The sequence below is a fragment of the Acinonyx jubatus genome, chromosome A2, assembly GCF_027475565.1.
Source record: "Acinonyx jubatus isolate Ajub_Pintada_27869175 chromosome A2, VMU_Ajub_asm_v1.0, whole genome shotgun sequence".
Classification (NCBI taxonomy): Eukaryota; Metazoa; Chordata; class Mammalia; order Carnivora; family Felidae; genus Acinonyx; species Acinonyx jubatus.
In genome coordinates, this window is record NC_069383.1 from 144,293,129 (window position 1) to 144,317,240 (window position 24,112).

Genomic DNA, 24,112 nt, shown 5'->3' on the forward strand with positions numbered 1-24,112 from the left:
TATTTAAAGATTAGAGTAAAAGAAAAAAACATAATCCCACCACCTAGAAATAATCACTGATAATACTTTGTATCCTTCCAAAAATATGTGTAAATGTGTCCCAGAGTGTGTGGTATGCTTCTCTACACTAGTTTTATTATTAACTAGTTTTAAAAGTCGCTTTTATTAACTCTTTTGTAACCAGTTTTTTTTTTCAAAGAACAATACCTTGATGACAGTAGCTATTTATTCATCTCACAGGGGAGTCCCTGTGAGATTTCTTTCGGTAGAATGAAAACTTTTTGAAAAAGAGAAGAGTGGTATTAATAGCTGCATGTTTTTTCTCCCGTGCTTTACATAAACAATATGCTGTTCTTTTCTGATTCTCTTAAGAACTCAGAAATATATCCTGTGGCTAAGTCTTCGTGTTCAGCATTTTCTGTTAAGATAAACTAGTTGAAATACAATTGGTAGATCAAAGGATTTTGTCATTTTTAAGGTTTTCACTAAATATTATAATAAAATTACCCTCCAGAAAGTTTGTCCATTTCCCCAAATCTATACAAATAGCAAGTGTCATCTACAAACTCAGATTAAACCTTCCAAGAACAGCCCTGCACATGTATAAAAAAAATGTCTGAGACCTTTTAAAGTACAGCCCATCTTGTAGTTCATGTTAAGTAGAGGAGACTAAACTGCCCCAAAAACCACATGGGCCATGGAAGCACATGTAGTGGGTGGGCCAGGGTAGCCCTGATGCAAACAGAACCTGGCCCTGCATCAGAGAGTCATGTGCAGCTCAGCTCCAGCCAGTTGTTGCAAAGGTGTCCAGCTTCTCTCCGAAAATAACAAGCTGGGATTTTTTTTTTTTTTTCAACGTTTATTTATTTTTGGGACAGAGAGAGACAGAGCATGAACGGGGGAGGGGCAGAGAGAGAGGGAGACACAGAATCGGAAGCAGGCTCCAGGCTCTGAGCCATCAGCCCAGAGCCCGATGCGGGGCTCGAACTCACGGACCGCGAGATCGTGACCAGGCTGAAGTTGGACGCTTAACCGACTGCGCCACCCAGGCGCCCCAGAAGCTGGGATTTTTATGTGAAAAACTCCCAATTTTGAAAATGTTTCTGAACATTGTATACCCTCTGCTCTTAGGAACTTGTTATGAACATTGTTTTGAGCTTTTCTGTGATGCAGTTTAATTCCAAGCATTCTCCATAATGTGTTAGTACATATTGATGGTGGTGTTGCACAAAGGGGTAGAAAATAAGATATTTCATAGGCAGTTGAAGGGGGTTAAGAAGTACAGACTTCCAGTTATAAAATGAGTAAGTGATGGGGATGAAAAATACAGCACAGGGAATGTAATCAGTAATGTTGTAATAACTTTGCATGGTGACCACACTTGCCTGGGTGAAGCCTGTGTGATAGGTAGAATTGTCTAATCACCATGTTGTGCACCTGAAACCAATATAACATTGTGTGTCAACTGTATTTCAGTAATAGATGTTTTTAAAAAGATATTTCATAGGCTGTCCCAGGCTATTTCACCTCTGTCTAAATGGATAACACTGAATAAAAAGTGTTATAAGGATTATGTCATTTGAATAGAATAAATGCATTTTAGCCATTCATTTAACATTGGAGTACCTAACGCTGTGCTAAGCACATGTACTTATTCTCTGCTATCAAAATTAATGTGTCCCTGGACTGAAGTTTGGGGCTTCGTTTTTAAATCTGGTCTCCTGAGTGTTCTAAACTGTTTCTGGTGTCCATTGTGACATGGGTAATGGATCACATAGCCCAAATATAATAACTTCAGTTCCTAAGAATTCATAATTCTGTGCCCACCTAATGATCTGTTTTTAGGATTCTCTTTAAGACCAAAAGTATTTTCACTTTTGGTGTTACATATAAGTTAACAGGAATTTTAAAACATTTAATGACTGTCATCTTGATGGTGATGCTTAGAGATCTTTTTAGTTTAAGTTTTAAGATTATACAGTGATTTCAACCAATAGTGTTGGGAACAATTGGCCATCCACATACAAAAAAATAAAAAAAAATCCACAACATAAATGTAACACCTTATACAAAAATCAACTCAAAATGGATCCTAAATCTAAATTTAAAACTACAAAAATTTAGAAGAAAAATGCATTTTACCATATGACCTAGGTATACCACCGCCAGGTATTTACTCTAGAGAAATGATGCTTTTGTCCACACAAAAACCCGTGCATGAGGTTTTATGAATATAAAAGCTCTATACGTAATTACCAAAAACTAGAAATAGCACAAATGACCTCCTATGGGTGAGTGTTCCATAAGACAGTAATGTGGTCATGCAGTGCAACACTACTTAGCAGTAATATATGCACTTCAAGGGATATAAAAACAATTGTCACTATTATCTAAAACCAAGTGCTCAACTGTGTAGAAATTTTATTTTTTAAGTTACTTACCTGAGGGTCCAAAGCAAAACATTTGGGGGAATTTTTGCTTGTTTTTAAAATAGCATTGCTGATAACCTCAGATGTCTTATGAGCCAAATAGTAGTCAGCAAACTGTTCACATGATATACTTTTCCTTTTAATTTCAGAATCAGATGGGCGACTCCAATATCTCCAGCCCTGGGTTACAGCCAAGCACTCAGCTCTCCAATCTGGGAAGCACCGAGACTCTAGAAGAGACGCCATCTGGGTCACAAGATAAGGTTTGTACAGTTAAAGCCCTAGCTTTGCCCAGGGTACAAAACACAGAGTAATATTTTATAAGGATATCAGTGAGGTACAAAAAATATTTGTTGTTTACCTGTCGAGGGGATACATACAGGCAACAACATGGTAACTCCTGTCATTTGCCCTGTGTTTCCGTCTGGATTTTGCAAGAGCCTCCACTCTGGTTATAGAGCTTTTGCCATTGCCACTCCCTTCCCTGCTCTTCACCCAGCAGCCAGAGTAATCCTGATAAACCAGAAGTTAGAGCACGACATCACTCTGCTCAAAACCGCCCAGTAGTGTCCCATCGCCCTCCATTAAAAGCCAGGGCCTTGTCACTGGTCCATGGCCTCCTGACCCCTGCCTCATCTCTTACTTCCTGCCTTGCTTGCTTGGCCCTGGTCTCGTTGGCCCTTCTGCCTTTCCACAAATGTGCCAGGCTTGCTCCTGCCTCAGGACAGGCCTTTGCACTTGTTGCCTTCGCCTGGAGTACTTTCCTCCCATATAGGGCTTGCTCCCTTTCTTCCTTCAAATCTCAAGCATTCTCCATACAGGTGAGGCCTTCTCTGGTCACCCTGTTTTAAAGAACCCTTACCCCTGTCCTCCCATGCCTTATTTTCTCCCTAAGGCTTCACCAGCTAACCTGGTTTGCTGTTTTCTTACTGTGTGCACTATGTCTCCTCCCCATCTGAATGTAAGCTCCTGAGGGGGCAGGCACTTCTGTCTGCCTTGTTTGTTGCCATATCCCCCGCACTTAGCATTGTAAATATTTGTTGACTAAATTAGTTTTCTTTATAACCAATGGCTTGATAAATGAACAAATACCAAGTAAAACCCATAGCTTTTTAATTAAACTTCTTATTTTGAGATAATTACAGATTCACATGCAGTTACAAGAAATAATACAGAGGGGCACCTGGGTGGCTCAGTAAGCTAAGCGTCCAAGTCTAAATCAAGACATCTCAGGTCATGATTTCATGGTTCGTGAGTTTGAGCCCTGCATGGGGCTCCGCACTGTCAGATTGGGGTTCTCTTTCCCTCTCTCTCTGCCTCTACCCCTCCTGCGTGCACACATGTGCACACGTACGCTCTCTCCAAATAAACTTTAAAAAATAAATACAGAAAGATCCCATTTCTGTATTTACCCTTTACCCATTCCCCCACTGATGACAGCTTGCAAAATAAAGTACAATATCACAACTAGGATACCGGTAAAATCTACCCATCTGGTTCACATTTCCTCAGTTTTATTCACATTCACTTCTTTGTTTATGTGCACGTCTATATTTCTGTGCAATTTTATGTCATATGTAGCTTTGTATATCCAACACCACAGTCAAGATACCGAAGACTTACATCAACACAAGGATCCTTTGTGTTGTGCTTGTATTCTCACACTGACCCCCCTGTCATACTTCCTTTCCCTCTCCTCCCATCCTTAACCCTGGTAGCCACGAAGCTGTCCCCGTTTCTATAATGTCATTTCAAGGATGTTATGTAAATGGAATGACATAAAAACCTTTGGGATTTTCTTTCTTCATTTAGCATGATTTCATTGAAATTATTAGGTTTTTCAGTAGTTTGTTCCTTTTTACTCTTCCACCCAGTCAAGTAGAAGTACCAAAATGTGTTTAACCATTTCTGGCAGTTTGCCTGTTGAAGGACATCTGGGTAGTTTTCAGTTTTTAGCTGTTGCAAATAAAACTTCTGTGAACATTTCTGTACAGGTTTTTGTGCAGAAATTTCCATTTGTCTCGGATAAATGCCCAGGAGTGCAGATGTTGGGTCATTTGGTAATTTCATGTTTTAGTTTATTAGGAAACTGCCATAGTGTTTTCCAGAAAGGCTGTACCATTTTACATTCCCATCAGCAATATATCCATAATGTTTTTAGATATTTAGATGATGATTTAAGCCAGTTTTTTAATACTATATTCCCATGCTTCATTTTTACTGTGTTTGCATTTAGAGTCCTGAAGGTCAAACATATATTAAAAACTATGCTATATAAAATGCAATTTTTGCAAAACATGTGTTGAGGGAGAGAAGGAACAGCCTGCCTGTGTTCCTTCTGGCCCGGCTTATCAGCCCTGGGTGTTCAGTGGAGGCAGTCACTTCCCCTTTGCTTTCTGAATGATGGGCTTAAGGGTTCTTGCACTGCCAACTCCCAGAGTTCTTGTCAGAACCAAATGAAGAAACAGACCCAGGACCCAGAGAACCATTTAGAGCACAGACCTTAGGATAAAAGAGGTTTCCTATTACTGATCAGTATTATAATTCAAACCAGGCTCAGGAAGTCAATGCCTGCTTTCTGAAAGGGTAAACAAAGCTTCCCAGAGCCCTGCCCAATATCCAGAGTCTGTCCTCAGCACTGCAGCAGAGTACTCTCACGTCTCAAGAGTACAGCAGGTGGCAGGCCACACTCTTCTTGGCTGGATAGGTTTTGCAGTGGGTTGGAGCAGCACTCCAACCACGGCCAGGAGAAAGGCAGGGAGGAAATGAGAACTACGCAGAGATTTCCAGGCAATTGCAAACAATCAAAATGCTCTTAAGCTTTGTTTCTTAAGTCCAGTAGCACCTGGTGTCAGCATTTTTATTGTACAGAGAATAGCTCTTCACATGGCAACATAAATTATATAATCATGAGATGAAGGTAGCATTAACACCAGTATTGTATGTGTGTGAAAACTGAGACCCAGGCTAATTTTTTTTTTAATTTTATTTTAAGTAGGCTCCACATCCAATGTGGGACATGAACTCACAACCCCGAGACCAAGAGTCACATGCCCTATTGACTGAGCCAGCCAGACACCCTAAGACTCACATTAATTTTGTAAAACTCTAGCTGCTCTAGGATTTGAACAGTTTCTTACTGGGATATAATTAATACATAGTATACATATTCAAATATAAAGTGTCAACCTTGTAACATTTTATAAATGTAACTTAAACATTGTAACTACCACCAAGATCAAGAGATAAAAAATTTCCATCACCTTAAAAGCAATAAAAAATGAGTTCATTTGCCACAAATAGGGCAACTGCGATGAAAAGGAGAAAAAAATCTTAATCATTAAGTTTATTTTTTTTTTTTTTAACGTTTATTTATTTTTGAGACAGAGACAGAGCATGAACGGGGGAGGGTCAGAGAGAGAGCGGGAGGCACAGAATTTGAAACAGGCTCCAGGCTCTGAGCTGTTAGCACAGAGCCCGACGCAGGGCTTGAACTCACGAACCGCGAGATCATGACCTGAGCTGAAGTCGGACGCTTAACCGACTGAGTCACCCAGGCGCCCCTTAATCATTAAGTTTAAAGACATTTATTTTTATGCATAGCTTCCATTGTATTATACATTAGAGGCTCTTTGTAATAAACTTTCAAACCAAGTTAATAACAGGGGGAGTGAGAAATGGACCCCAAAGAATGCCTTAAGAACCATAAAATACTGTCCATTGAAAGATGAAGGAAGAGTGTGAGGGGCACCTGGGTGGCTCCACCAGTTAAGCGTCCGACTCTTGATTTCGGCTCAGGTCATGATCTCACGGTTCATGAGTTGAAACCCGGCATCGGGCTCTGCCCTGACGGCTCAGAGCCTGCGTGGGGCTCGTTCGTTCTCTCTCTCTCTCTCTCTCTCTCTCTCTGTCTCTCTCTCTCTTTCTCTCGCCCCCCCTTTCCTCTCTTTCTCTCTGTCCCTTCCCTGTTCACACACACTCACACACTCTCTTTTTCTCTCAAAATAAATAAACTTAAAAAAGAAAGAAAGAAAGGAAAGATGAAGGGGAGTTTGACGAGCTGTAGCTGCTCAGCCTGTCAGCAAAAGCTCCGGTGTTGGATCTGTGGGCACACAGGGTTCCGCTGGGCACACAGAGAATTGTACCCTCCCGTGAGAATAGTGCTGCCGCTATTCCCTCCTTCTCACAGTCTTCTGAGATCCCAGTTTATAGGTCAAAGTGATCTGGATCTTGTCAGAAGCCATGTGATTGACTAAAATTAGCTTAAATCCATAATCAACCCTCCACACAGATTGTACACGTGTTTAGTAACACTGCCACCTGGTGCTGAGGAGCAAATGCTGTCAAGTCCCGATAATATTCGGTTCCATTTCAGTTTCACAATTCACAAGTCCCTTGGGACTCTTTCCCTGGTATGTTTTATATTGCTTTTTGGTTCCTAAATAATACATAGCTTCTGGTGTGCCCAGTACACTTGACCAGGTCAGAAATCTGACATGGACACCATAGGTCCAGACAGAAATAGGAAATTCCCTAAGTGACAAGAGCTATGGGGTGAGGAAGGGATAGAAAAGCCTAATTCAGTATATTGGAATTTGGCAGTGCGCATACTCTTCCTCCCAGAATCCCATTTCACAGGGAGAATGGTGAGACTAACCCTTGATGTAAGGGAGGCATTGCAAAACATGGAGTCCAGACTTGAAGCATATTCAGACATGAGGGAAGAAGAAAATTCCCCTTTTCTGTGGATGAGGCGAGATGAATCCATGAATAAGTAAGTCCAAGTACCAGAGCAGTGCAGCCAGTTTTTCTTGTCCTGGGCAGAAGGTAGAAGGGTCCTCTCAAATGCAGAGACCGTAAAGCCTTTGTGTGGAGAAGCATGCTTCCTTCTCGTGTCTCTTGTGACTGATTCAGCAGCCGGGTACATATTTCCAAAAGTTGGGCACGGTTTGACCTGTAGCCATCTCTTAGGTGTATCTCTGTTTTCCGGAAGTCCTTACCGTTATCCAGTTGAGTAGGTGTCCTAGACTATACTTATTCGACATCTCAGTGCAGGGGCATAAGGGTCAAGAGCATGGACTTACTGTTAGCACTGGGTTGGAGTCTGGGTCTGTCGTACTCGGGTGTCACCTACAAAGTGGCAGTGCTGCTAGCACTGCCCTCACTGATGAGTGATGCGTGTCAGGTGTGCAGCACAGGGACCCCCCCCCCCCCCCCACACACAGTACATGTCCTGTCTGAGGTCAGTCTTCCTGCTGTCGTAACTTCGTTTATCTCTTCTTACAGAGATTCCTCTGAAACCCTATGAATTACCACACATCCTATTCCAGAGACAGTCTGAGAATGTTTCTGACCTGGCAGAAGTTGTAGGGAGGCTGCATGGAGAAATCTCGAAGCTTTCTGCTACTTTTGCAATCAGGGTTCAGGGCTCTCCAATATGGTTTCTTTTTTTTTTTCTTAATTTTTTTTTTTAATATTTATTTTTGAGAGAGAGTGCAAGTGGGGGAAGAGCAGAGAGAGAGCAGACCCCAGGCTCTGAGCTGTCAGCACAGAGCCCGACACAGGGCTCGAACTCATGAGCAGCAAGATCATGATCTGAGCCTAAGTTGGACACTCCTCCAACTGAGCCACCCAGGTGCCCCAGTTTCATTTTTTAATGTGAAGTCAATTTTAAACTGTTAGAAATACTTTTTTTTTTTTTTAAGCATAAGTGTAAAAACATTCAAAATGTACATGCAGGTAATTTTAATTGTTCAAAAGTCCATTTATGTTCCACTAGACAGGTAAAAATTGCTACCTGAGTCATGCCATTTTTGAAGCCAAAGGTGTATTTCATGTTGAGTTATCTCTATGTCGTGTTGTTTGATTGCTCCTTTTCTTATAATGTAAAATATTTGTATTCTTACCTGGGAAAGACTCAAGTTTTTGCAAAGTAGGATAGCCCCAATGTGGTCTGTATTTCTCAAAGTATGTACATCCACACGTTGTTTTGTGTGTATATACATACATATAAAACAGGATGTGGTGGTTAAGACTGACATAATTTGTATTAATGAATAAAAATTAGTGTAGTTTTCCAGTACTTTTTGCCAAGCAGTCTTGACCATTTTGTTCTAAACGTAATGTGTATAAAAAGAGAATTAACCCAACTCAAAAATGGGCAAATGACTTACATAGTCATTTTTTCAAATCTACAAATGGCCGATGTGTTGGCAAGAACGTGGAGAAGTTAGAACCATTTTGCATCATTGGTAGAAATATAAAATGGTGCAACAGCTTTGGAAAACAGTTTGGAAGGTCCTCAATTCTATTCCTGGGTGTATACCCAAAAGAATTGAAAACAAGGATTAAACATACTTTACACCAGTGTTTGTAGCAGCATTATTCACAATAGCCAAAAGGTGAAAACAGCCCAAGTGTCAATGCTCAGATGAATGGGTAGACAAGATGTGGTATATGCATACAAATGGAGTATTTGTCAGCGTTTTTAAAAGGAAGGAAATTCTGACACACGGTACAGCATAGATGAATTTTGGGGACACTGTGCCAAGAGCGAAGTAAGCCAGTCACAAAAGGCCAAGTATATGATTGCACTTAAACAAGGTACGTAGAGTAGGCAAATTCATAGGAACAGAAAGTAGAATAGAGATTATCAGGGGCTGTGAGTGAGGAAGTAGATAATGGTGGTAGTTATACAGCATTGTGAATGTACTGAATGCTGCTGAGTTTTACACTTAAATATGGCTAAAATGGTAACTTTGGTTATGTATATTTTGCCATCCCTGTCAGAAATCGGTGGGGAGGAGTGGAATTATGTCTGTGCTCATCAGTGGACATTTATGATGTCAGAGATCTAAAAGTGAATCAATCCTAGTGCCCATCTGGGGAAATGGAACCTATGTACCCCTGCTACTAGTTATGTGTCCTGGACAGAGAGGACGAGAAGTGTGTCCCAAATGGGAATTTGCTGTCTGTTTTTGAATTACCTTGAATGGATTTGAAATGATACCAGTGAGTTTTAAATAAACAACTATGTCTTTTTTTTATATTTAATGTTTATTTTTGAGAGAGACAGAGAGAGAGAGAGAGAGAGAGAGAGAGAGAGAGAGAGACAGAGCACAAGCAGGGAGGGGCAGAGAGAGAAGGAGACACAGAATCCTAAACAGGCTCCAGGCTCTAGGCTCTGAGCTGTTAGCACAGAGCCTGATTGCTGGGCTTGAACTCATGAACTGTGAGATCATGACCTGAGCCGAAGTCAGACGCTTAACTGACTGAGCCACCCAGGAGCCCCAACAACTGTGTCTTTAATGAGTCATTGCATCAGGGCATGACAGATTTATAATACTACAGCCTTGATAGCCCATCAGGTGGTAGTGTTATTTTGCATCATGGGGTATGATATTCCAGAAGGATTTGATGAATTTTTAATATTCTAACATAGTATTTGATGTTTCTTAAAACATATACAAACACAGGTTTATTATGATTGCTAGTAAGACTGTCTGGTGTTCATATAATGATAATAGCCAACTTCCATTTATCGAATGCTTGTTGGGCACCAGGTATCATATTGAGAAATTAACTTTCACATCAGCTCTGTGAGAAGTAATTGCCATAATTGCCCCCATTTTTCAGATGAGGTAACTAAATAGACTATAATTTTCCCAGCTAAGCTGGGAATTAAATCTGGGTGTCTTTGATTTCGGATCCTAAACTCTGCAACTTTTTCAGAAGTAAAAACATAAGGAAATTAAACCGTATACAATCTTTTGCATTTTTTTTTTTTTTTACCTCCACAGTTTATAATAGATGTTAGTGCTACATTGTATTTGAAGTAAGATCCTGAATCTGGAAAATTCCTTAAAGTACAAGAAGTGTTGTGACTACAGCATTAATGGGGGGGCGGGGGGGGTGGGGCCTGAATCTTGCCATTTGAGAATCCCTTCACTTAAAGCCTTTTGTCCCATTAACTTGCCAAGAAATATTACATTAATTCTCTTTACTGGATATTTTCTAAGAAGAAATGATTCGGTATGGAATTACAATTTTCTTTTTTTTAATTTTTTTTTTTAACGTTTATTTATTTTTGAGACAGAGAGAGACACAGCATGAACGGGGGAGGGGCAGAGAGAGAGGGAAACACAGAATCGGAAGCAGGCTCCAGGCTCTGAGCCATCAGCCCAGAGCCCGACGCGGGGCTCGAACTCACGGACCACGAGATCATGACCTGAGCCGAAGTCGGACGCTTAACCGACTGAGCCACCCAGGTGCCCCAGGAATCACAATTTTCTACAACTAGAGGAAGTTTCTGCCTCTTCTGCACAACTGTTCCTTTGCCCCACCTCCGTTCTCTCACCCAGCAGGTGATAAGGCACCCCAGTGGCACTCCCTTTCCATCCACCCCTCACAAGTGAGCCACCCTGCACACCCCCTCGGTACTGGCCTCCTTTCCCCGGTTCCCTCCACAGCAGAGGGAGCCTCAACCCCTCCCCTAAGAACCTGCTGCCAGTAAGTCCCTCTCTTCCCCACCCCACGCATCTCAGCACAGTGTCCTGGGCACCTGCTAAACCCGATACAGGTGTCCCCACCGTCCCCTTTTCAAAAGTTCACATTAAGCCACTTTTGCTTTTAGGAAAGACCCACATCGGTAACTGTTTTGCCAACCGAAAGAAATCCAAAGACAGTTTTTGCTTGTGTGAAAAGAGGTAAAAAGTGAAATAACATTGGACATTTGAGCTACTGATGCAGTGGGCACCCTGGACAGAGGGCAGCCCTGCCCAGCCCCTTCCCCAGGAACCACACTCAGCACCCCAGCCTCAGGCCGCCACAGCCTTGACCTGGGTCTGTGAGCACCTGTTAGCAAGATGTGTTCTAAGGTATCAGAAAAGCCGAAGAGAGGGGCGCCTGGGCGGCTCAGTTGGTTAAGTGTCCAACTTCAGCTCAGGTCATGATCTCAACTATTCATGGGTTCGAGCCCCACGGCAGGCTCTGTGCTGACAGCTCAGAGCCTGGAACGTGCTTCAGATTCTGTGTCTCCCACTCTGATCCTCCCCTGCTTATGTTCTGTCTCTCTCTCTCTCTCTCTCTCTCTCTCTCTCTCTGTCTCTTTCTCTCAAATATAAATAAACATTAAAAATTTTGTAAAGAAAAGCTGAAAATGGATTATTTTGGGGACCCAGAGATACTCAAAATTTTTCCATATGAATCAATGGTGATTGCTTCTTCACTTTCTGCCATTTTGGCTTAGAAACATTTCCCAGGAACGCTCCCCCTTCAGATAGCAGGGAAACCTGTAACTACTTGTCACACGGATGCAGCAAACACTTGCTTGGGAATACCAGTGCTTTTTTCCTGTAGAAATGTGGTCACACCATAGTGCACTCATCCTTCTGCTTCAGGGGCAGTGTAGTGTCGGGCCTTTATCAGCCTTCTGAGGAACTGAAAACCGTGTGTTTCAGCGACCGTCTTTTTCCACGTGAATATATATCTGAGCAGCTAAGTAGTGTACACGCTTATGGAATAAAACCATATGTCGAGGCTGTATGTGTTTTCAAAGTACTTAGGTTAGTTCCCCACTGGAACACAAGCCCTGTCAGGGTCAGACTTTTTTTGTTCCTCCCTACTGTGTCCTGGGGGCACAGGTCAGCGCAGGTCCTGGCACCCTGCAGGCACTCTGAAAATAAAGGGCAAATGAATATGACCATAGCACATGAAGGGAAGGTGTAGGAAAGCTCAGGAGTGGAAAGCGTAAATATTCCCCCTCCACATCATTGCAGTAGTATCAGTAAGCCAGACCACTACAGCAGATGCAAAGTGAACATTCTCAGACCTACATGTCTGCTTCTTCTGAAGGAATCTGTGATCTTGTAGTAGAAAGGAGGAAAGGCCTGCTATTTTAAAAAACAGTTCAGTTTATTTTCTGGTACTTAAGACCTAGTCCTCAAGGTGCAGTGCCTAGCTTTTTATCAAGAACTATGAAAATAAAGATAGGATTACTTACTCAGCATTTGGTCCCTCTGTCCTCTTGAGTCTTACTTCCTTGCTTGTGTTACTGGTACAGGGCAACCAAGCACTATTTGTAATATTTCTCCTTTACGTTATATCCCTTTGCCAAGAAAACAAGGTGATTTCTAACACTATCCTGGGAGTCCCTAAAACTTGGATCTTAGTACGAATGCAGATTTCTGCCCACCAGCTTGGGGAGACAAGATGCATTTTGGCCTTAGTCCCTAGCACATCTTCAGTTTGTTCCATTTCCTTATTTTCAGACTCCATCTATCGTTGCTTCTGCAAAATGTTTTGGTTAATGGGAAAGAAGTCTGGTTACACTGGTTTGCAAGAGATTTCTTTCATTGGGCAGTTTGATTTGTTTTTCAGTCTGCTCCATCTGGACACAAACACCTGACAGTGGAAGAATTATTTGGAACCTCTTTGCCAAAAGAACAGCCAAGTGTTGTGGGTCTGGATTCAGAAGAAGTGGAGAAGCTGCCAGGAGATGCCTCCCAGAAAGAGCCCAGCTCATTCCTACCATTTCCCTTTGAGCAGTCAGGAGGAGCCCCTCAGTCGGACAACCTGGGTGTCCATCCTGCCTCCCACCACTCAGTCCAACCTGAAGTCCCCACCCCGGTGCTGATCACTCCCGCCTCCATCACACAGTCCAGTGAAAAACAGGCCCCCGTCTATGCCGTCCCGTTGCGCCCTGTGCTCAGTCCGACTCTACCAGCAGAAGCTCCTACGGCACAGGTTCCCCCCAGCTTACCCCGAAACACCACCATGATACAGGCGGTGAAGACCACACCAAGACAGAGGTCTCCACTCCTGAGCCAGCCAGTCCCTGAGCTGAGCCACGCCAATCTGACTGCCACCCAGAGCCCCTTCAGGGCCCCACTGAGTGTGACAAACACAGCTGGTACCTCGCTCCCAAGTGTTGATCTTCTCCAGAAACTCAGGTTGACCCCACAGCATGACCAAATACAGACGCAGTCACTTGGGAAAAGTGCCATGACATCCGGCTTTTGTTCAGCAGCCGGCCAGCTGGCCACACCTGAGAGCTTCATAGAGCCTCCCCCTAAGACTGCAGCCGCGCGAGCCTCAGCATCCCTCAGCAACATGGTGCTTGCTCCCCTTCAGGTACCGGCAGGAGGGTGGGGGGCTCTAACTGGGTAGGATGGGGCTGCAGAGAGGCCTTGATGTTGACGCCCATGAGACAGTCGCTTCAAAGAGACGACTGTTCCGTACACCCAGGGCCAGAAGACAGGAGGTGGAAAGTCCAGTAATGAACAGCTAGACCGTTGGTACACGGTGTTGTGACTCAGTTCCACTTTCCCAGATATCTCAACTGATATAAGCTAAAAAACAATATCGGTATTTTCCTGTCAGGGCATGCGTTGTAGGGGGTTTTGTTTGTTTCTGCCTGACAATTCCAGGAGTCTGCATTTGACTCAGGACTATAGATCCAGATTATCCCCAGCGTTGTCTCATCCCCAACTCCCTTGGTACTCACTGAGTGCCCACCTCGGGCCATAATCACATCCCAGATTTGGAGATACGGGATCAAGTAAAACTTCCCAATGAAGCTCATATTCAGCTGAGATCTGAAGACTCAGTAGGAGTTAGTCAGCTCTTTCCTAGACGTAGAGAAAGTGTTTGAGGTCAGGAAAATAGTGTGTGCAGAGGCCTGGAGATGAGAGGCATTTGCTGAACTTAAAGACCTGTAGTGTGGCCAGGCCTCCTCTGGGAGGACCTTGGGGGCATAGGTACTGGCTGAGGAGCAGGACTTTGTAAACTCTGTGAAGCAGTCCGAGGCTTGTTCTCACAGCCCCAGGGGGCCTTTCTAGGGCTTTAAGGGGAGGTGGTGAGCTGGGAAAGGAGAAGCTGGAAGTAGGGCCACCCGAAGGAGGCCAGACAGTTACCCAGGCTTGAACTGGTGCGGCCTGACTTCGAGAGTGTGGACCAGCAGGTTGTTAACAGGTGTGGGCAGTGGGGCCTGGTGGTCGATTGGGGGTGGGGCATGAAGAAGAGGCTTGCCACTCAGAGAGGGATGAGGCTGGTGAGTGTGCAGATGAGAGTCAGCTCCAACTGCGGTGATGCGTACGAGATCACACAGCTTCTCGAGAGGGGCAGAGTCTTCTGCTTGAGAGCAGTGTTGCTTGCCTCCCAAAACTTCAGTCCTGTGCCCTTTGATAAGAATCCACAGTCTTAACATCATACCGAATAGTATTATACAGACGAGCCCATCATAATAATCATGTGTGATTTCTTAGTTAGTGGACTGTTCTGTTCCAGTCCTTTAAAATCTTGCACAGAAAGAAAGGGAGTTCAGTATCTTGGTTATATTGTTCAGTTTTCATTTCGGGCCGTTTCTGTTGAGGTTCTCTGTAGTATAAGCAGAGAGAATGTTATAACAGATTGGTGTCACCCCCTGACACACCCGTGCCACCACTGTTCTGCCCCCTCCATGTTTTGGCCTTGGGGACAGCTCCCAGCTCTCCAGTGAGCCTCCTCACAGGGAACACTTACATACGTGTATATTTCCATTTCCATTTCATTTAAGGCCTGGGGCTTCACTGAATTCTAATGCATTTGCTCTACAGCAAGAAGTTCTTTGTCTCCCAGTGAAGGAGGACAAAATGTAGCAAGCACATGGAAGGAAGGTGACTCTGCATGAGGACTGTTTAGTGCCGCCCTGTCCAGAGTCCACACGGCCTTAGCAAGGTCTCGTGCTGCCAGAACATGGCGTCTCTACAGACTCAACAGCAAAAATGTGCTTGGGCTGTCCCCAGCTCTTAGATACAGGTTTCTGCTTTCCTTAGAGACCTCTTGACGGCTCTGCACACAGCCCCTCTCTTAGGGAACCCGAGCGGTTCGGAGGCTGTCCCAGAGCCCTGGCCTCACAGATGACACATTGGTTACATTGTTAAATGTTCCTGTCAGTCTCTTCCCTCAGGAATCTAGGAGCTAGTTAATGTCTGAACTATTCCTTATTGCTAATGTGGGTTTATCCCCGGTCGCTGGGAAATCTTCATGGAAACTTGTTAGGTCTGTTCATCTTTTCTTTTTAAACATTGCAGTCTATGCAGCAAAACCAGGATCCTGAAGTCTTTGTCCAGCCTAAGGTGTTACCCAGTGCCATCCCGGTAAGGACCCCCTTTCTCTGAAGAACACATTATATTTAAGTTCTTCTGCTGTGTGTGCCATAGAACGTTGTACCTTTCAAGCCTAGAGCCCTCTTAGATGCCCCTCCTAGGTCAGGTTCCCCTGCCACCCCAGCCGAGTTCATCGCCACGGCCCCTGTGGGCTTCCAGTCACCCAGTCACCCTGGGCCTCCAGTCACCATCTCTGTACTGATGTCTTCCCTGACAGTACGCAGGGCAGGATCAGCCACCAGCTGGGCTGGGCGCTCTGTGTGTGTCAGCTGAGTGCACGTCAGCCTGGTTTCCGTGAGGAGGAGGTGCTCTTTGCCCCGGAAGAGCTGTGATGCCCTGGTTACGAGTCGCTGTTGTGCTCTGGGCGCTCATTGCTTCCCGCAGCTGTAACAACAGCGCCTCCCGGGCCTGTGCACTCTGTCCTCTGCTTGTTCTCTCCTGCTTCACTTTTTAAATGTTTTCCCCACCCTCCATTACCTACCAACCTCAAAGTGCACACTTATTTTTTTCAGTTCCTAAACTTCTATGTTCCCATTTGCCTTTGAGCCTTTGCACCCTCCTCAAGTCTTAGAACTTCAACTGCAGCCAGCTCCTGACTGGTGGTATGAACTGGTCTTCCCTATATCTCATCCTGCTGCGTGGGGATCAGCAGGGGCGTTCAGCCTGGCGTGGCACCAAACTGTGGCAGTTTATGAATGGGAGGGGTGACAGAAGAAAGGAATGTAGATGTCTGCTGATTGTATCAAATGTGGGAATTATTAAAAATGCTGATTATTACTGGCTTAGTGTATTCTGATGGTTAGCCATCGTTAGCATAGAAGCACATCTAAATGGGGGTAGATGTTCATTTTATTTGTAAGAGGTTGTGTCTTTGTTTTTTAATTTTTTTAAGGTTTTTATTTATTTTTGAGAGAGAGCAAGACAGACTGTGAGGAGGGGAGGGGCAGAGAGAGAGGGAGACACAGAATCTGAAACAGGATCCAGGCTCTGAGCTGTCAGCACAGAGCCCGACACAGGGCTCAAACCCACAAACTGTGAGATCATGACCTGAGCTGAAGTTGGATGCTTAACCAACTGAGCCACCCAAGTGCCCCAAGAGGGTGTATCTTTGATACCTGTAGTGGTATAATAAATGTATTAAACACTACAGAAGAAACTAATGCTTCATATAACTGGATTTTTTTATTCCCCCCCCCCCATTTTTTTTTTTTTGAAGTAAAATACAGATAAAGTGCAGGTGTTTTATGAGTTTTAACACACATATATTCCTTGGGTAACCACCCAGTCAAGACATGTAACATTTCCATCACCCCAGAAAGTTCTCTCTTGCCCTCTTCCAATCATTCCTGTGCTCCCCATATAAAACTTTACATTTTTAATTACCATAGGATTGTTCTTACTGTTCATATCTGGCTGTGGTCCTATTTCCTTTCTATGATGATCAGACTTGGCATCCCAATAAACAGGCCCTTCGTCCTTTAACAAGCTTTGTTCATGACCATTGCTCCCCTGCAGGTCGCAGGCCCCACGCTGGTCACTGCAACAACCATGGCAGTGTCCTCAGTCCTGCTGTCCCCAAGTGTTTTCCAGCAGACAGTTACAAGGTCCGCAGACCTTGAGAGGAAAACAGGCGCCCCCTCTCCCCTGACTGTTGGAACATCAGAAAATCAGAGAAAGCCTTCCATTATTCTCAGCAAGTCTCAGCTCCAGGATACATTAATACATCTAATAAAGGTATGTAGGACATGAATGGAGTCTTTAAACTTTCATTCTTTAATTTAAAAAAAATATGTAAGTTCTTCTTAGAAAATCCGTTCATAAAGTAAATTCAAGCCTAGCCAGGAGTAATGTTTCTCTCTTTCTGAACATACACTCCTAATGGAAAAGTGACTGAGTGAATTCCGAAGTATGGTTTGCACTTGTCTCTGGGTGGTGAGATCCTTTGGGTGATTAGTTCTACAAAGCATTATACAGGTTTTTTCCTAAACTTTTGTCAAGGAAGTAAGTTCTACTGAGGTAAATGAAACATTACCATCTCTTCCAGAATGATTCCAGCTTCCTCAGTACACTTCACGAAGTCTACTTGCAGGTTCTGACCAAGAACAAAGACAACCACAACTTATGACTGGAGCAGAATAAATCCGAAGGCAGAATGTCGACCTCAGAAACAAATAGGCCTCGTCATGGAAACTTCTAAACAGAACTTTAAGTTGTGAGAATCCTGAAATTGAGCCTATGAGAAAGAGACTCATTCCTTAAAAATGTTTTCCAAGTGACGTTCTCAGTGATAATGGAGGTTTCACTGTGAAGCATCACCAGCAGACCTTTGTTTTGACAAAAAAAAAAGCAAAAACAAAAACAAAAAAAGACCATTGTGTTAAAGTTGTGTGGGTGTTTTCATCAGCTCTAAGAAAGGATGTGAAATTAGGAGTCTGATTTTCAGCTTGCTTTCACTTTCAAGGTCTTAGGAGGGGTCACCAGCCTTGCAGCAGAATTCAGCCCAGCCGCGCCCCTTCCCCTGCTCCTCCCCACCGTAGAAACTCGAGTCTTAGGCTCATAGTCAAGTTCTGAAAAGAGCAGAAGTCTGCTCTGTGCAAAGTAGCTTTGAGTTTTAAGGATCAGAGTTTAAGTTGGCGAATTAAGACTGATTTGTTCCAAGTGAAGTATATTTTATATGAATGCCCCATCTGGGCCTTAAAAGTTCTGAAATTTCTCAGTTGTGCTTTGTTTCTAAGTGTCCCCCGTGCTGCCATGCAGCGGCTCCCAGGGCAATGATACCATGAGAAGAGGGCCCCGCCAGGCCCTGTGACAATATGGGAGTAGCATGTCACACCTTGGAAGCAAAGGCTGGGGCTGGTAAAGACCAAACGCGATCAGAAACCTTCACTTTATGTTAAACTCTTCAGTGGTTTGGACAGTGTTAAGTTTTGTGTGAAGTGTAGCCTTATTTTCCTTTTCTGTCTAAACGCAGAAATCATTGTTGATTGTTTTCCTTAACACTTTGACAAAAGGACCAGTGGACCAATCTGACAAAGCCATTCTGGTTCCATTCCTCGAGTCTACTGAGAGTAGTTTTAAAGCTATGCAGAAAAGGGAGCTTTTATTCACACTGCCCTTACTTTATTGTAGAATATGGAGGTAAAAACAAAGTGTGAAATTCAGAACTTTACCAATGTATTCCTAGGCTGTGAGTACTTGTGCAGCCCAAAGTGTGAAGATGTGTAAAGATGCTTTGTTATGCTGCTATTGACCTGCCATGATTTATATTTATTCTTTTATGGCATGTAATGGTGATTAGTAATATTTTAATGTAGATTTTGATTTATTTCAGCAATAGTAATTTTAAGATACTCTTTGAATGAAAGTGTCTTCGTTTCTATGATACAGATCATTTTGTAGTATTTAACCAATTAAGATGCACTGCTTACTTTTCTGAGCACTATTTAATGATGGGGTAAAAACCCAATTGGCTCAACCAGCTAGCATAAGGATTAGCTATGAATAATGCTGATGGATGTGATGGTTCCTCGGAACAATCATTTAAGCTTTAATGGTAACTCAATCATAAATCCATAGATTTTTTTTTTTTCCTAGCTGAGATTTTAGAAAACTACTTGTGAATGACATACTTGTTTTAGTTTGGTCTTAGTTCTTTTTTAGCATAAAGAATACTTTAATTGGCTTTTGTTGGTCTAAACATGCTTCCTGGGCAACTTTTCTGCTTGTCAACTTAGTGTCTTCTCTTCCTGTCTACCTGGTTATTTGTGAATTGTTCAAAAGTCAGGGAAGCTCATACATTCTCATACTCCATTGGGAATAGTTTGTTTTCAAAAGTAGTGTGTAAATTCAGCAACCAAAAATGAATTGCTCGTATGTCACCCAGGAAGGAGAACATCGAAGTAAGATACAGCGTGTTACAGCAGGAGATGGTGTTGGGGGAGCCCATGTGACTCCAGAAACAGGTTTTCTCAGAGAAGAGGTTTGACTACACCCCCAGTGTAGCTTCAGTGGGCTTTGGCACGTGGAAGAATCAAGGGATTCTTGTTGTGATAGGCATTTGACTTGAAATGCCTTGAGTATGTATATAATATTATGTGGGAGTTAAGAGCGACTATCTTAAAGAGGGTCTGCAGTCAGATCTGTTAATGTTCACCCTTTAATTCCAAGCAAGGAATATGTTAGAAAAGAGAATCTATGATAAGGTTTCTTTAGTGGGAAAATAAACTTTTAAGTGCCCAAGTCATGGAGACCTGAAAAGGGTAAGCCTGTTTCAACTCTAAGATTCATGTATGATTAACTTAAAATTCAGAAGCCAGAAGTTCACTGTCACGATTACCAGGAAGTTTAGGCCAGAATGAGTCCCCAGAAAAGTCAGGCTAAGCCTGAACAGTCGCAGTTGTATGACCCTGGCCCGGAAGTCACAGCTCAGTTGCCTTACTCCTCGGTCACACTTAATATCCAGAACCTCATGCTGGCTTAGGTTGCATGTTTACGTTGCTGCGGTGACTTAACTGGAACCTTCACTTCAAACCTTAGTTCAATCAGAATGGACATCAAAACACAGATGCTTCTTGCTAGTTCTGCATTTAGGCCACCATGTCCATCTGTGCGCCACCCCCCCCCCCCCACCGCCCCAGGCCAGTGGGTGGCCCTGCTCTTGTGTTGTAGTCACGTGGTGTCCTGAATGGACTCCTGCACCTCCCAGACAGCCTTGTTCCTTTAAGGCAGAAGCCCCTCCTTGTCGTGCGTCTCTCCAGAGTTCCTAAGGTGGGACTTTGAATCCTAAGTTTCCAAGTGACTGTCAGTGTCAGGAGACGCCTCTCATACTGTCTACATGGGAGTGTCCACAGCTCACCTTCCAAGGCTTTTCAGCAGCCTTCACAGAGTGGTGTCTTGCAAAGAGCCCAAGTTGACTTGGGTCCTTCTCTGCTGAAGGCTGCACACACCTTGTTTAGAATGTGTCCGGCCCAATTTTGCATGTCAAGCATCTGTTCTTTGCCTGCCTGTGTTTCCTTGTAAGAACTATAAACCCTATCAAATCCTGTACTAGGTAAATATGTTTAAACCATGCAGCTTTATTCTTCCCCCCACCCCCCCAAGAATGTAGCTTGAAGTTTTCTCATTTGGGTAGAAGAGGCCATAACTGCCATTGTATTACTAATAATGCAACATGAAATTGAAGGTGCCTAACTGCTTAAAAAACAAAATCAGCCATCACACAGTAACTGGGCAAAAGGTAGAAACAGGAATGAGAGGGGGCACAGGCATGGGGCGTCTGGTCCACGTGAGTGAGGACAAGGATTCACGGGGACAGGTGTCCCGCATTCTTGCTGCATATTTGCTGCTGAGCACACGTTTCTTTCTTACCTAGCTTTGGTTTTCTTCGGTTGTGTTCAGAGTACCTTCTGGAACCAAGAGTGCCCTGTGTTTTCAGGTGTATAAAATGTTAAGATCTAAACCAAGTAAAGCACCTTGCACGGGCTTTTTAAAAGCTGTGCCTGAGAACATTTCCCTGAGTGGGCCGGGGCCTCAAGGAGCCTGTTTTCCAGCAAATTCAGCAGGAGAGATGTGTGCAATGTTTCGCTCGGTTTTGTATTTGACATCATTTGAAATGCTAAGATGCAATATCGTTCACTTTGGGGAAAATGCAGAAGCGTGTTTCCCTTTTACCTGTGTGATCCTTAAGAAATGTGTTTTTAAAATATGTGTTCTAAATGGTTTTTTATTCTGTATTACTGCTTTGGCCATGTGGCTCTCATGACTTTCCGTGTACCAGATTCTCTGCTCCCTGAGGCGTGGGGGTGAGAAGCTCTGGAATTACAGCAAGATTTTGTTCCATGAGCGCAATACTTCATCATTAACATTTTTAATGGTATGGATTTTATATCATCTGTGTATGTTTGCAAATATTAAGTTATTACATGTTTTCAAATGAGCATTTTTCATCCTAAATTTTATATGTTTGCAAATATATTTTTTTAATAAAAGTTCAAAACCAAGTTTTAGCACCTACTACATTTTAATTGTGTTTTTATTTAATTTATAGAAATGGAACTTCTAAATGAGTTGCTACCGTTTGCCAGAGCCTCGCACTGGTGAGATGGGTTAAGGTGAGAGAGCAAAGCTGCCAGAGAAAGCCTTTGGCTGTGTGTTTCCATCCTGGGCCCGGCCAGCTGGGCCACAGGCCACACGGGCTCCTGGGCCTGAAGACCCTGAGTCCTGGCGTCTGTGGATGAGCGCCTCCTTCCCTGGTAGCTAAACATTAAGTGTGTAAATTCTGTGAGTAGACAGCTAAAGAACTTCATTTACTCTGCTGTGGTTTCCCCAGATACAGAGTATGCTTTTTCTTTTTTCAAAATTTTATTTAAACTCTAGTTAGTTAACATACTGTGCAATATTGGTTTCAGGAGTAGAATTCAATGACAACAACTAGTGCTCACCATGATAGAGGGTATGCTTTTTTTTTTTAGAGAGAGAACAAGCACAATCCAGGGAGAGGGGCAGAGGGAGAGAGGGGGAGAGAGAATCCCAAGGAAGCTCCATGCCATCAGTACAGAGTCCAACACGGGGCTCAATCTCATGAACCGTGAGATTATGATGTGAGCCTAAATCAAGAGTTAAAACACTGAACCTACTGAGCCACCCAGGCGCACTGAGAGAGGATCTTAAGCAGGCTACACGCTCTGCATGGAGCCCAACTCGGGGCTCTATCCCATGACCCTAGGATCAGGACCTGAGCTGAAATCAGGAGTCGACCACTCAATTGAGCCACCCAGGTGCGTGTAGGTTACGCTTCTAATCACAGACAAAAACACTGTTCTATGGGAGACTCTACAATCTGGGGTCAGTTCCCACATTCACTCCATTCATGAGTATCAAGCTATAATGTGCCCAGCATCCAGGATGGTAAGGGAAGAAAGAGGGAGGAAACTAGAATATAATCATTATAGGAAATAGAGAAAAGTTTAAAGAGGAAAAAACTGGTTAATCACCCATCTCCCTAACAACTGTTAACATTTTAGTAAAATCCAAACGAAATTTAGTTTAACTAAATTGTCAACAATTTAGTTTCCAAGCAAAATTCTCCATAAAATGTTTGTTATCCATGCCTACTTTCTTCAGAGGATAAGCTAGCCTGTCCTTTATGGCTGTTTACACACACACACACACACACACACACACACACACCCAGTCATGTACAGCCGCATGCTCCTTCAATACGGATTGCTGTTCCTTATTTTCTTGGATTTTCACAGTGAACCATTTTAGGGAGAGGAAGTCGAACCTGAGAGCAGCTGGGGTTATGTGCCAAAGGTTGCTTATTAAGCCAGAATGGGGTCACAGACCTGAAGCCAAGCAGGCCGGAGAGCTGGTCTAGAATTCCTTTCTTGACTCTGCTGTCTCCATGATCAATCATCCTGGATTGCTTTTTGTAGTTTCTTGGGTCTCGTTACCACCTCTACCAGTGTTTGTTAAAAGCTAGAGTGGTCTGCTCACCTGCTGGTTTGTATCTGTCGGCGCCTAGGAAACCAGGTAACTAGGCTCATTGGAATTTCTTGAAAAACTAAGGTCAGTGGGTCCTGAATAAGAGCTGTAGCAGATGGGTTTTAGGTTTCTTAGTTGTCTCTAATGACGTGTTTGTGTGTTTGGTTTTTTTTTTTTGGGGGGGGGGGGTTGGCCAGAGGCACTGGTTGTGCTTAGACTGATGTCAGTCCATCAGTCTGAAAAGGGCCCCAGAATGTGGATCCCAGAAGACAGCCACAGTCCACAGGAACTGTTTTCTTACCAGGTCCCTGTCACTCCAGAAAAACGAGTCTGGTGCTGCCTGAGCCCTGGCAAGGCCTGGGTGGCTCCCTCAGCCAAACCGCTCCCCCCCCCATTTTCTGTGAAGTCTCTCGAGATTTGGCAGCGGTGCCCTGGTTTCTGAAACAGGTGCAAACCTGAACCCCTGCACACATTGCTACCCAAGCCCCACTTTGTTGTTTCCCTGACATGTCCCCGCTCCCAGAGATTGTCCTTGCCAGACCTCTCACGGGCAGGGGTCTCTGCCCGAACAGAGCTGGACACCCTCTTTGTCCACTGGCACTGAGAAGCTTTCCCGACTGAGGTCGGACCCCTACCCTCCACCAGGCTCTCTGGGTGGGGAAGGGGAGTCTAGTAATGGTGTGTGGGCTGTCGCCCCCGTTGAACATGAATGTCCAGGGGCTCCACCCCAGCAGGCACCTCGCTCCCTTTTTAAACAAATATTTTGTGATTCCTCCTTTACCATCCTGACCTGGAATTCACATAGAATAAACCTATGCCTGCACACACAATTTTAAAATAATATCCTGGGGCACCTGGGTGGCTCTGTCAGTTGAGCATCTGACTTTGGCTCAGGTCCTGATCTCACACTTTCATGAGTTCGAGCCCCACGTTGGACTCTGCTGTCAGTGCAGAGCCTGCTTTGGATTGCCTGTCCCTCTCTCCACCCTTCCCCTGCTTATGCGCTCTCTCTCTCTCAAAAATAAATAAATATTTTTTTAATAAAATAATATC

The 24,112-nt window shown here is 43.8% G+C and overlaps 1 protein-coding gene and 1 long non-coding RNA gene across 3 annotated transcripts in view; one reads left to right on the forward strand and one right to left on the reverse strand.

The window, feature by feature from the left end:
- DCP1A (decapping mRNA 1A) overlaps positions 1 to 21,586 on the forward strand; it is a 58,051-nt gene extending 36,465 nt beyond the window's left edge. For both annotated transcript variants that reach the window (XM_015085271.3, XM_027038965.2), the window contains 5 exons: positions 2,579 to 2,692; positions 12,807 to 13,559; positions 15,500 to 15,565; positions 17,090 to 17,308; positions 17,619 to 21,586. In XM_015085271.3, coding sequence (XP_014940757.2) covers positions 2,579 to 2,692; positions 12,807 to 13,559; positions 15,500 to 15,565; positions 17,090 to 17,308; positions 17,619 to 17,699 — 1,233 coding nt within the window. In that variant the 3' untranslated portion in view covers positions 17,700 to 21,586. The remainder of the gene's footprint in view (positions 1 to 2,578; positions 2,693 to 12,806; positions 13,560 to 15,499; positions 15,566 to 17,089; positions 17,309 to 17,618) is intronic.
- On the reverse strand, positions 104 to 23,156 carry LOC128315013 (uncharacterized). Its single transcript, XR_008297400.1, has 3 exons — positions 22,921 to 23,156; positions 2,442 to 2,675; positions 104 to 418 (listed from the first exon to the last, which is right to left on the reverse strand). It is a non-coding gene; the product is annotated as an uncharacterized LOC128315013 (long non-coding RNA).
- Positions 23,157 to 24,112: the final 956 nt, after the last annotated feature.